This window comes from Erpetoichthys calabaricus, chromosome 6 (assembly GCF_900747795.2).
Source record: "Erpetoichthys calabaricus chromosome 6, fErpCal1.3, whole genome shotgun sequence".
Classification (NCBI taxonomy): domain Eukaryota; kingdom Metazoa; phylum Chordata; class Cladistia; order Polypteriformes; family Polypteridae; genus Erpetoichthys; species Erpetoichthys calabaricus.
In genome coordinates, this window is record NC_041399.2 from 92,301,902 (window position 1) to 92,316,582 (window position 14,681).

Consider the following 14,681-nt stretch of genomic DNA (forward strand, 5'->3'; position numbering starts at 1 on the left):
TTTGACTTGATTGTATGGAACATTACATGATTTTAATAAATTCAGTTCAGTTAAAGATAAAAATGGGGTAAATACAAAACACAATACAGAAAACAAGTAATCCTCTTCAGAGAGCTAGATGGCCAATCTATCATTGCCACTTACAGTATATACAATACAATGGTACAAACTATTTTGTTCTTGCATAGTACTTCTCATCAAGTGCAGGTTCAGAGCACCATGATGTCTCTCAAGGCAAAATGCAAGAATAAATTCCACTGCTCACTAAATCCAGAACTATCGCATATGATATCGGATATAGATTTCTTCAAATACATCAAAATCCATCCATCCATCCATTTTCCAACCCGCTGAATCCGAACACAGGGTCACGGGGGTCTGCTGGAGCCAATCCCGACCAACACAGGGCACAAGGCAGGGACCAATCCCGGGCAGGGTGCCAACCCACCTCAGGACACACACAAACACACCCACACACCAAGCACACAGTAGGGCCAATTTAGAATCGCCAATCCACCTAACTTGCATGTCTTTGGAATGTGGGAGGAAACCGGAGTGCCCGGAGGAAACCCACGCAGACACGGGGAGAACATGAAAACTCCACGCAGAGAGGACCCGGGAATCGAACCCAGGTCCCCAGATCTCCCAACTGCGAGGCAGCAGCGCTACCCACTGCGCCACTGTGCCACCCTACATCAAAATTAAAGTGGAAATGAATTAATAAAACTAGTAAACAATATTTATTATGCAACAATAACAAAACCTCCTCACTGTCCTCCTTACCAGTGATCAGTCCCTCAGTCTTCTTTTACCCCTTTCTGTCCTGCTCCAGCACCTTGTAACCTATTGTGGTTACAGATGCACCCAGGAAATCCCAATACAAAAATGGCTAGGGTGATCATGCCGTCATGTGCAAACATGAACAGCCATGTTCATCATTAGTGGTTTTGAGGCCACCCAGCTTTGCATCCACAAGCACCTACATCCACCAAGCCTGAGCGCACTCTTTTTATTCTATACTTCACTTCATCACAAACACAGACTGAAACTGTTTAAGGTTTGGATTCATGCTGTACTGAATGTGGTATGGGGTTATAAAGTATAGCATCAGTGACATGCCACGTAGTGCCTTTTGAGAGTAAAGCCCCTAGCAACACTGCAGTGGGTCTTAACAACATAGCCATTACATGTTGAAGCTAAAAAATGTCAAGCTAAACAAATAATGCTAATAAAGTCCTGTTTGCAAGTAGTCAAATCATCAATACAAAACATCCATTTATTATTATTCCCTGATGTTTAAAGCTTTTGAAAATCCACAACAGGGCAGCAGAAAAAGGTTATTTAAATAAAACAAATTACATTAATTAACAAACTAGATCAATTTGTAACATTTGGTTTCCTTTTCACTACTGGCTTTGGAGCCCTTGCACATTTTAGATCTTTTTTTTTCTTTCATTAGTTTTTCTGTCTACCTTCTCCCCAGGCAGAACATCAACTGAGTGAATTAAACAATGTAGGCTCAACCACAAGGCACCCATCTAAGCTGTTTCTTCGGTCTAGTGTTTATGGCCTTCAATGCCACAAAATTTTTAGTTTCCCTCCTGAGAATGAAATATTAGAGAATCAACAGCATGCTAGTCAAACAATTCTGTTTATGCATTAATTAATGTATTGTGCCACACGAGTAGAGACACTTCCTAACACCACATTGTTTGAATGTTCTTTACTGGCTGCAGATACTTTAGATGGTAAATAAACGGTCATTGAGAAAGGGCGGTTGACTGCTCTGGGCCACTTGTCCTCACAGGTGGCGCAATGGTAGTGCTTCTGCTTTGCAGTAAGGTGACTGTGGAAGATTGTGGATTCGCTTCCCGGTTCCTCCCTGTGTGGATAGCGCTTTGAGTACTAAGAAAAGCGCTATATAAATGTAATGAATTATTATTATTATTATTATTTGTTCATCTCAATGTTTCATGCCCCAAACACCAATACTACCTTTATCCCCAGTTACTTTCTTTAAAAAGTTTTTGCCTTTAGGTCACCTCCAAAATCTACACTCAACCAGTCTCTGAACTAGAGGTCGCTTGGTCACATGGTGTTTCTGTACCCATGAGCCTACAGCTTGCCTTAAATGACCTTCCTGTTGTGGCTCTCTTTCTATTTTATTACCTCTTATTTCTCTCTTCCTGCTTGAGGTCCCTATCAGGCTTCCCCTCACAGCACCTTTTAGGTATTGGCAATTAAGAAAATGGTTTTTGGCCAATCTGTTATTGATTTAAACAGTATATAAGAAGGATTAGTCTTCTAAATGGTCTTTCAGAAAATATTTAAATTGAACTTCGAATAAAATCCAATTCACCTTCTGAACAGCAGCTTAACTGATTGTGCCTCTATTAATGATCAGTTCAACATTTGTTACTTTGCAAATACCATTTGTTAAAATAATTAGTTGCTCCTTATATGTCCAGAGATATATCGGTAATCCCAAATGACTGTTTTTCAGTGAGTGCCAAAAGGCACAGCAGCTCATTACCATAGAAATAGGATAAAACAAATCTTCAGAGAAGCATGTCCAAACATGAAATTCATTTCTGAAAATCACTTTCTCATTAATAATGCCTTTAAAAGAATCCTTATTGCTAGATCCAGTAATGTAGTATAAATAAATGTTCAAATCTTCAAACAGGTATTTTGCACTATTTTTAAGATAATAAGAACATGACCATCCTGTTTATACTAGAACACCAACCCATCCTATTGTCCACCTTTCTTCAAAACTAAGTTTGTGGTTCACATTTTTTAATTTCCATCTCCATATCTCCATGTACTCTAACTTTATTAAACATCCCTGGCTTCAAATACAGTGTCTGGACTTGATTAAAAAAAAAAATAAAATACATGAAGTACACCTGTCAAATGAGAATGCATGTTGTGGTATGTGGTTGCTTTTCTTCTGCTGTGTACCCAGCTAACATGATTGCTATTATTTTATTGTTATATAGTATTAGGTATCAAATAAGCTTATTAGAGTGCCCCCTCACCATATTAGTGCATACAAAGCATGTGCTTCAAGGATTTATGAGTGATTAGAGCTGTCTGTCTGCTGGAGAGATATACCTTAGTAGACCAGTTCCCCCTCAAAAGCATAGAGATCTAGGTCTCTCATACATTTTTTTGGAATGTTTGTTGGCCCTTTTTATTTTTGGGGGAGTAGGGTGTATGATGGTTCCCTGAATTATTTTTGTCATATTGGTTCATGTTTATTTGTCCATTTTGTAAAGCTACATCCCATGTATGAAAATTTGCTATAGAAATAAATAGTTGTTGTTTGTGGTCCCTTTATTTGGGCGACCACTGAGCTTTTTCTTTTGTTACATTTGTGTGCCCCACGACATGCACCATCCTCAGCCCACCACTACTAGCCGCAGGCCTATTTTTAAAGAGCAAAGACTTGGAATTGTAAAACTCTAACTGTGCTAAGATAAATTAGAACTCTAAATAGATAGAAGTTTATTTAATTCCCAGGGGGAAATGTAGCTTTTTACAGAAGCTCTTTAAAAAATACATAGGTAGATAAGAAAATAAGTAAATACATAAATAAATATACACATACACATTGGTCTGAGCAAAGAAGAAAATTTAAAAGAAATAAAGTTTCTGACTTTGCTGTCACAGTCACAGTGAGGAATTATGCAGTTGCATTGCTATTGGTATAAAGGAGCCCCAGTAGCTTTTCTTAATACACTTCTGCTGAATAGTTCTGAATGTATAACATTCATATAATGTTATATAATATATACTATACTGTATACATATCATTGATGTAAAATCTCCTGAATAATAAATAACAAGTAAACAGCCAGTCTGTCTGTGTTTTATATTTGTCTGTCTACTCTGACTGCGTCCTGTCTTATATGTCAACATATGTATGCAGTTATCATATTTCCATAATTCTTGTGTTTATCAATACATTCTATTATTCTGTTTCATAAAAAGAGTGTGTTTCAGTTACCTTGATATACAGAAAGTCTAAAGTCCGGAGAGCCCCCTTCTACAATAGACAAAGGTAAAGTAAATAAAGTAGGAGCCTTTCCAAAATATTTGGTAAATTACTAGTCTTGCCAAAGACAAGTAAAAACGTATCTATCCATTTCTGTCATTTATAGGCTTCCCTCTGGGTGGACACTGCAAATCACACTCATTCCTACAATATAAATATTTTACTCCTTAATCTAATATCTAGTAACATTTTTTAAACTAAACAGAAATTGTGTTTTGTTTGCCAAATTTTAATTACATGTCTGATTACAAGTTTTCTTCTACGGAATGTTTTAAAATGCAATGTGAAACTAGAAGCTAACAGCCTGACAGAGTTAGTCCTGAGCAACTGATTGGACTATATATACATTCAACAGAAAAAGCTTATTTACATTACATGTCCTGGACAGAAAGAAAAAGGGGGGACTATCTGGAAGATACAGCCATGCTTCCCTGATTTTCACATCTCTTTTCAAGGCATTTTTGTTCATATATCATATTTAGAAACAAATGGTAGACTATTAGAGAACAATACTAAAATATAACAAGTGTTAATAAACAAGAAGACATCGCAAAATAATGAAGATAGTAAATCATACTGACTGGACAGCAAGTACAACACAGTTATGAAATGCCTTGTATTGAGATTACATTTTTTGCCACAGTCCAATAGTTTCAGTAGTATGAATGTGTCTGTTATGATTCTGCATTGTTATCATGGCCACAAACCAGAACAGCACAGTTTAGAAAATAAACGAATGAATGCCTTTAAAGTGGGATTTCATTTTGTCTCTCTATGATATTTGGCTCTCACTGCAAACGGATATTGTCAGTTATCTTTGTTATTTAATTAAGCGTTAAGCTTATAAATGACTTTAACCAACTTGCTTAGTTTGACAGGAGGTTAGGTTCCAGTGTAGGATAAACAGAGTTTTCAGTACTCTATGTAGCATAAATTGTTAATATATTAGTTAGAAATTTTGGGGACTACTTTGGCAGATTCCATTAAACAGAGTCTAGAAATGAAATCAAATCATAAAATAAAAAAATATCAATATCAAATAAGCCAAAACTGCACAATATTTTTAAGTTAGCACAGTGAGAGCTTAACAAATGAATCAAGAGAAAGCAAGTGTAAAATAACCAATATAGTTATAAGCACAAAATAAATAAAGTGCCAAAGAAATGGCTCTTAAAGCCTTTATTTCACATGATTGGAATCAATAAGTCAAAAGCAGTATGTCATGCACTAGCGGATACTAAGCGATGAGCTTTGTGCTGTAACTGAAACTGAGCAGTTACTATTCTGGATTGAATTTGCAATCCAGGGTAACTGCTTTGTCCTCGGACTTCAGAGATTTTTTTTTCAACCATACAATTACTGTGTGGATGATTTCCCAGTTTTTATCGACTAAACACACTTTAAATACGTCTTTTTTGTGAAATAGAGAAGTAACAAATTTCTTGAGCTCTTAATGTTTCAGAAAGACTTACTTTATATGGGCACCTAGTATATTCCATATATTTCATTGCGGTGCGGTGAAACCTTTACAAATTGCTGGCAATATAGTTCATGTTCTGACTGGCTGGTGCTAATGGGAGTGCTAATCAACTTCAAACATGCAATTCTATGTTTTAGAAATGCAGCCTTTCCATGCTGGATGAAGCAGATGTCTGGATCGATAATATCACAGTGAGGAGATTTGCAGTAATTAGACCTTCTGACTGCTACGGTTACAGGTTTTTGTGTTTTTTTTTTTTTTCTCAGCTGATGTCCATTCAGCTGTGTGGAACTCCAGCCACTGTGTCTCCTGTGCTAAGAAGCTGTAATTTAATATTTACCAAGGGCTTTGTTGTATAGAAATATCTGTGGGCCCTTGTTATACATTGCAACTTCATGAAGTAGTATACTGACTATGAACTAATCTGATACTGCCATATGTTCATTCCATTTAGTTTTATTTACTATTGTTGGCCGTACATTGTATTGCATATTTAGGGGTGGACTATAAGATTAATACAAATTTGATAAAAGCAAATCATAGTTTTATAGAAGGCTTACAGTAAGTCTGCCAGACTCTGACATCTGCTTTCATTTTCTCTCTCTGTAACAACTCTTAGAGACATCCTCTGCACTGGACCTTGCACTGATTCTAGCATTTTATTTGCTTTGAAATCCTCTTTTTATCATCTATCAACACATATAACCTAATTATTCCATTGCAGAAGCAGATGTTCCATGCCATGCCTTCATTACCTTCAATTTAGATTACTGTCACTCTGTCTTAAATGATTCATTTGTAAGCAGAATTAATAAACCCTACCTTGAACAGTGCATTGATGCCTGCCAGACTCCTCATGTGCATGTGCCGTGACGAGATATTCCACAAACTGGCTTTACTACAGAAACTCCTTGCACATTTAAGAAAATCCCTTAAGTCACTGCTACTCAAGTATGAATTAAACACAATATTATACTCCAAAATGCTGCTTACTTCCTGAATACAGTACCATTTACAGAGATGAAGATGGCCTTTTGATCATTAAAAAAAATAAATGTAACAACTCTTGCTAACTGATTAATGCTCAATTTCTGAAATGAATAATAATTCCACTGTGATGCTAATGAAACTGTCATCAAGATGTATAGTAAAGCAGTCATATTATGAACTATTAATATATAGAAAAAATACAAAAAGTGTTTTTTCTCATCTAAATTTCACAAACACAGTTATTCAAGATTATCAACCACAGGCAAATATTGTAGCAAAGTGTTTTGCAAGTGTGTGTGGCTCGTATGGATTGGAGCTCTTTTTCATGGCTGCTTTATTGGTTAGCTATCCTGAACAGGACTCGCTTGCCCAGCCGTCCATTCTAGACTGAAGACAAACAGCTGTGCAGATGCTTCCCTTTTATAGGATGTATATGCACAGGCTTTTTAGATGGCTTCTACATTTACATAATGGTGGCCCAATTACCGCTACGAGTTTTATAGCTTGGATGATACTGAATTTGTTCTTGCCACTGCTCCCACAGTTGCCAGTACTGCCGTTACACTATGATACCCTTTACCTTTTAAATTCCATGATGATTAACTCTTATGTGGCTGACGTTTTGTGGAAGATGACGAAATTTGTTTCTATTACTCAAATAACTAATAAATTTTTGAAAATGTGTTAACACTCACTGTATACATGATAATTTAGAAACTTATGACATTATGTGTCCTGCCTTAGAAAGAATTGAAGCAGACTTCTAATGAGAAGAGGAGAGGAAGCATAGTCTAAAGCCTCACAAAGTTTATAACCAGGAAGTTTAAACTGAGATGGCATCAAACCTAATCAAACCTCCCCAAATCAAAGTCAAAAGAAAACTAGCTCGTAACCATATGATCAATAAACAAAATGCACTCACCACTAAAGATTTTTATCCAGAACTTGGGTAACCAGGACGTCTTTGAACTGAACTTTAACCTCTCTAAACCATGACATCATAGGTCACAGCCGACAGTTGTTCTGCGTAGTGATGTGAACATCAAATGTAACTAAACTAAACTAAACTAAACGTCCATGGAAAGCAAAATGGTGTCAACATTTTTTTAATGATTGTAAGTAAAAGTTTTTACAAAAAATAATGTAATAAAAATTATATTCAGTTACCTTAAAAGTGCCAAAATTTTCAAGAAAACATAAAAATGAAAGCTGTAAAAAATGTATATTGAAAATCAAATCATAACAATGGCCGAATGAAAACTATGTATGCATCATTAAGATACACTGCTTCCAAAAGGTGTTGTAAAGGTAATGCTGTTTTTCCAGCATTGTACAAACTACATGCCATTATTTGGCTTGTGTTTTGTTTCCATAGGTTTTTGAAAAGTCATATTCAGTTAGGCTGCTTATAAAATAAAAGTGATACCTGGTGTTTGAACCATGTTATAAGGAGAATGAAGGCCTGACGTGTGGCCTGTCTATTTTACTCTGTTCTGCCATCTAATGGATAAAATAAAACAATATGGCGTACACGTCTTTTGTCGACGTTTAGAAAGTTTCTGCCTTCTACCTCTTGATGTTGACACCTCAGTCATTCTATTCCAAAAATGCATCACAATTAAATCAAGTAGGTGTGCATGCATCAAAATAAAAGCGGAAACTGGCAATATTCAAAATACAGTTACGAAGAAAGCTGCTGGATGGTAGCAAAAAATCACATTCATTTATTGGAATATTTTTAGCATATCTCCACAGGTATTAAATGCAATCATTTTGAAACTAACACTTTTGGCTATATGTACATTTATCTTCAATGTCTTACATCACACAGACATTAAATCTTTTTAATTAAATAATTAATTGATTATTTCATTTATTGAGTTTCTGAACCTGCTCATTACAAATGATGGGGAGCCGGAATCTATTCCTTCAGCAATAGACACAAAGTAGGAACTAACCCTGAATGAAGTGCCTGTTTTTCACTGGACATACTGACACACCCATACTTATCCACACCAGTTCAACTTAGAGTTACACATTGGACTAAAGGCCCATTTATGCTTTATGCATTTATATAACCGCTGAGGGTCCTTATGACAAGAATTTCAACAGCAAGTCGTATAGCATCTGCAACTACATGCTTCCAAATTTTTGTGTTGAAATTAGGTCTCAGCTTTATTTACCATCACCTTGATAAGTCAGGGGCATACAGTATGTGAGGACTCAGCTCTGTTTCAATACAATCATCCCTGAGCTCCTAGATAAGAAACTCACCCAGTTCAATTTCCCAGTTCAATCTGCCAATGGATCAAAGACCTTCTCACAGATAGGATACAGTACTGCGGTTGGGTACACACATGTCTGACCCCATAACCCTCAGTATTGGTGCACCGCAGGGATTTATCCTTTTCCCACTACTCTTCTCACTTTATACAAATGACTGTACCTCCGGTGATTTGTATGTCACACTTCTTAAATTTGCAAATGACATAACACTAATAGGGCTTATTTCAAACAATGATGAGTCCATATACAGACAAGTGATGGAAAATCTGACATTGTGGTGCAGCCATAATAATTTGGACCTTAACATTCAAAAAACTCAGGAGATGATCATACATTTCAGGAAACAGTCAATTGCTTATCTATCACTTGCCATAAATGGCTCAGTCGTTGGGATGACAGAATTATTTATTTTTCTAGGCCCCGTGCTGTCACAAAACCTTAAGTGGGACAATAACATCACATGCATTATTAGGAAAGCCCATCAAAGAATGTTCTTTTTGCATCAGTCAAGGAATTTCAGTCTCCCTCAAGAAATATTGGTCCAATTCTACACAGCCGTCATCATGTCCATTCTAACCTCATATATAGCTGTCTGGTTTGGTGCTGCCTCTGTTCAGGCTCAGGCCAATTTGCAGCGCATAATCAAAGCCTGTGAAAGGATCATAGGCTGTAACTTATACACACCCAAGTCATATATGAGTCTAGGGTAAGGAAGCAGGTTGCAAGATCATTGCTGATCTGACTCACCCAGGGCATCACCTATTCCAAAGACTTCCCTCCAGTAAACATTATTGTGAAGTGAAAGCTACAACAACATGTCACCTAAACAGTTTATTTTTTACATGTGCAGTTATTCTTATTAATCTGGTCTGAGCTTCTATACAGGATTTATGTATACTTGCACACTCGACTGTCTGGACATTTTAATCCTCCTATCTGTTTATGTTTTTGCATCGCTCTTGTTTGATGCATCATTTTTTTTATCATTTTATATTTTATCTTCTTATATTTATCTTTAGTATTCTGTATTGTCCTTGTATGTTTCACCAGTACTATCGAGACAAATTTCTAGCACACATTAGTGTATCTGGCCAATAAAGTAATTCTGATTCCGAATGTGATTCTGAATACAAGGCTAGCTGATCTTTCATTACCAAAAAAAGGTATCTGAGCACCTGCTGAACAGCAATGGGGGTCTTGTCCTGCACAGGCTCTAACTGCCAACAAACTGTCAATGTGGCCATTCACAAATAATGTGTCAAGGATCATTCATCAGTGGTTTCCTGGTATTGAGCAAAGATGATGATCAATTCTCAACATTTGCACATTTAACTTTAGTGAGTTCAATTAATTATTTGTAAAAATTTATTTGTAACATTCTTTTTACGTTCACATTGGTAACCTCACATATTTGTGGGCTTCGTGGTTATGCACAGTACAGAAAAATATGAGAGATGCAAGATTGGGGAGGAGTAGTATTTTTTTAGGGAACTAATCTAACTAATAATATCTGTTCCTGTTTTTCTAGAGACACACAAAAGAATAATCAAACAATGGATCACTGTTCCTGGTCTGTCTTAATATAACAGATCACTGTGATACTCTCTGACATCATCATCATCTGAAATACAGCCATATACAATTAACCACAAAGTAAAGGAACAACCTCACAACCACCTGCTGCCCAGGAGATATTTTAACTATGAATTGCCTAAATGGAAGCATCAGCATCACTATTTAGAATCAAATAACTTTGATGTGAAAAAGGACAAGCCATAATAACATAGCAACAACACACAGACTACACTTGCTGCATGACTCAAGCACAAGATTCAAAACCAATTTTCTGCATTCCTGCTCTTTCTGCACCAGGACTCTACACCTATTTGAAACAGGGGAATATACCACTAGCTTGTTTTGCATAAAGAGCAAGGAGCACACGTAAGATATCTATGGCGGCTTTTTCAAACTTAGCAGCAGCAGGCAGTCCCTCTCAGAGGTAGGTGAACATCAAAATGCCTCTCAGCTCTATTGTAATCATTATAATGTCTTTTGCTTGATACATTCCTAATACTTATCTGTTTTCATTTTTTTCAAATTACCTATGCTAGTTTTAATTGAGGAAGTGGTACTGAAATTTTCATAACTCTTCAATGGCTTGTGCTACATGGCCTTGACTGGGAAAAGCTCAAACCAGAAGTGAAAACAATCGAGTTAAAAAAATAAAATGAGAGCGCTCAGTACACATGTGAATTCACACTCAAGGGTAAACTTAGATTACTACATGACAAATGGAGCTAGCCTCCATCAAACAGAACAGGCTTGGAGCACCGGGCACAAACGCAATTTCCCATACTACAAAAAAGCAATATTTTTTTTTTAAATAAGAAACAACATTGAACATATCATGAAAAATTGCAAAAAAAGATGAAGCTGAGTGTTATTATAAACATTTTAATAATAAGTTAAATTGCTGAGTGAAACTTCCATCCATCCATTATCCAACCCGCTGAATCCGAACACAGGGTCATGGGGGTCTGCTGGAGCCAATCCCAGCCAACACAGGGCACAAGGCAGGAACCAATCCTGGGCAGGGTGCCAACCCACCGCAGGACACACATAAACACACCCACACACCAAGCACACACACTAGGGCCAATTTAGAATCGCCAATCCATCTAACCTGCATGTCTTTGGACTGTTGGAGGAAACCGGAGCTCCTGGAGGAAACCCACGCAGACACGGGGAGAACATGCAAACTCCACGCAGGGAGGACCTGGGAAGCGAACCCAGGTCCCCAGGTCTCCCAAATGCAAGGCAGCAGCGCTACCCACTGCACCACCATGCCGCCTTGAGTGAAACTTATTATTTATTTTGTAGAACAGCTGGTGGGGTTATGCCCCACTTGCCCTTAATATGAAAACTCCACTCTAGCGATCTACACAAGGAAACTAAAGAGGCATTTGAGATCATGGCTGAAATGAAGTCCTGTCTTTGATTTATCTGAGAGCACCTCAAATTATATAGAACTCATTTTTAATATATTAATAGAATATTTCATGAAATTGAGATTTCTGACCATTTTTGAAGTCTTTAATGTATAGTAATATATTCTCTTTGGTGTTTGAAACATGATGGTCAATTAAAAAAAATAATTACAACATGAGTGGGTTTTATTCAGAAAAAAAGATGTGTTTATTACAGGACCTGAATTTTATTATAATGCATTTAGCCCTAAAAAATGTACAAGTGTCCATCACAAGCTTTTTTTTTTTCTCTCCCAAACTATTCCCTCATGATGAACATTTCATTTGCATGTGGGCTAGGATATATTACAAAAACATCAAGTAGAATGTAAAATTCCTAGGCAATTACCAAGTCAACGAATAAATAGAGAAATAAATAAATAAATAAACAAACAAACAAACAAACAAATAAATAAATAATCTTTGGCCACACTTTGGCCTTCATACAGTACACGCCCCTAAATGCCACTGATTTAAATGTTGTCTAAATGTTACTATTAGGGGGTTCGTTTTTTAATTCCATTTGAGGGTTCAAACGACAAATGTAATGGATGTTGTTCACTTAATTTAATGGGAGGAGAAAAACAGAAGACAACAAAAATATCTTGAGGCACTTTATCAGAATATTAGAAGAGAATCCTTGCCAATCTTCCAGCATATTTACCTTCAAGTCTTGAAGCAGTAACAAATGTATTAATTGAAAGGCTGGCTTTTGTTCCTTTGAGTCTTTTTGAACAAAATTTTGCAGGCTATCCTCTTTGAAGAGCAAAAAAAAAACATATGAAAGAAAACAATGAAATTAAATCATTTTTGAAGATGTAAAACAAAGATTCTCTAGTCCTCAAGTAACAACCCACCCTAGAAACAGCAGATGTTAAAGTTTGTTATTTGTTGATTCCAAATGAGAATCCTGGGCCCCAAAAATTTCTGCCAATGTTTTAAATCGAGGCCCCCACTCATTTAGGTAATCATACTCCTCATCCTTGTCAGCTATTAATGATTCGATGGAACTTAAAGATTCTGCAATTGAGCCTTCACCTTCATATGCATAGGTGGCAAGTGAGTCATAGGGGGGTGCAGTAGCATCACCATCATGCTCCTGAAGCCGTTGCTGAATGAAATCTCGGATATCTGTATTGTCCTGGGAAGCTGGGGGCTTGTAACATGGTTCAGTGTCAGGTTTTACATCTCTCCGGTATGTATTTTCTTTGATGACCTTAGTATTCCGCAAAGTGCCCATGTCAAAAGCGTGAGTGTCTTCTTCTCCACCTCCTTCATCGTCATAATGTATCACATTGTCCCGAACATCCTCCTTTGATGTCATAAGGGTTTCTTTGTTTTTTTGCCTCCTAAGTCCAACATATAGTACAACAATCACTGCAACACAAAAGAGAAAAAATGAAAAGTTTAACAGCATAATAGCATGCTCATTTTACAGTACATCAGTAGACATTTTTGCAATTTATCAAACTTTCATGTTTTATTTAACTAATTCTCTTTTCCATAAGATACAGAAGAATTGACCTGCATCAATAAATCTTTAAACATGTCCATGATATTTTAATGGCACTGACAGGGTGCATCAGCCAGGGATGCCTGGTTGTCTCCACACATACCGCTTAGAATTAAGGCCAAAAAGTTCTATCTTGGTCTCATCAGACCAGAGAATCTTATTTCTCACCATCTCAGAGTCCTTCAGGTGTCTTTTAGCAAACTCCATGCGGGCTGTCATGTGTCTTGCACTGAGGTATGTGTGGAGACAACCAGGCACTGCTCATCACTTGTCCAATACAGTCCCCACAGTGAAGCATGGCGGTGGCAGCATCATGCTGTGGGGGTGTTTTTCAGCTGCAGGGACAGGGTGACTGGTTGCAATCGAGGGAAAGATGAATGTGGCCAAGTACAGGGATATCCTGGACAAAAACCTTCTCCAGAGTGCTAAGGACCTCAGACTGGGCCGAAGGTTTACCTTCCAACAAGACAATGACCCTAAGCACACAGCTAAAATAATGAAGGAGTGGCTTCACAACAACTCTGTGACTGTTCTTGAATGGCCCAGCCAGAGCCCTGACTTAAACCCAATTGAGCATCTCTGGAGAGACCTAAAAATGGCTGTCCACCAACGTTTACCATCCAACCTGACAGAACTGGAGAGGATCTGCAAGGAGGAATGGCAGAGGATCCCCAAATCCAGGTGAGAAAAACTTGTTGCATCTTTCCCAAGAAGACTCATGGCTGTATTAGCTCAAAAGGGTGCTTCTACTAAATACTGAGCAAAGGGTCTGAATACTTAGGACCATGTGATATTTGTTTTTCTTTTTTAATAAATCTGCAACAATTTCAAAAATTCTTTTTTTTGTCTGTCAGTATGGGGTGCTGTGTGTACATTAATGAGGGAAAAAATTAATTTAAATGATTTTAGCAAATGGCTGCATTATGACAAAGAGTGAAAAGTTGAAGGGGGTCTGAATACTTTCCGTACCCACTGTATATATATATGTAATATGCATATTATGTATATAATATAATATGCATATAGTATATACAACCCCAAATCAGAAAAAGTTGGGACAGTGTGGAAAATGTGAATAAAAAAAGAAAAAAGCAAGTTATAAATTCTCCTCAAATTTTATTTCATTGCAGACAGTATGAACACAAAATAATTCATGTTTTTTTTTGTCAACATCATTTGATTTGTAAATAAATATCCATTCTTGCCATTCAGGCTTGCAACACATTTCAAAAAAAGTTGGGACAGTACAGCATTTACCACTTTGTACAGTTCCCCTGTCTTTTAACAACACTTAAAAGACGTTTAGGCATTGAAGAAATCAAGTGA

The 14,681-nt window shown here is 36.9% G+C and overlaps 1 protein-coding gene across 2 annotated transcripts in view; it reads right to left on the reverse strand.

Annotated features, from left to right (window-relative positions):
- Positions 1-11,983: 11,983 nt before the first annotated feature.
- The window catches only part of LOC114653469 (cadherin-12-like), a 348,240-nt gene continuing 345,542 nt past the window's right edge, over positions 11,984-14,681 (reverse strand). For both annotated transcript variants that reach the window (XM_051929400.1, XM_028803816.2), the window contains one exon: positions 11,984-13,219. In XM_051929400.1, coding sequence (XP_051785360.1) covers positions 12,717-13,219 — 503 coding nt within the window. In that variant the 3' untranslated portion in view covers positions 11,984-12,716. The remainder of the gene's footprint in view (positions 13,220-14,681) is intronic.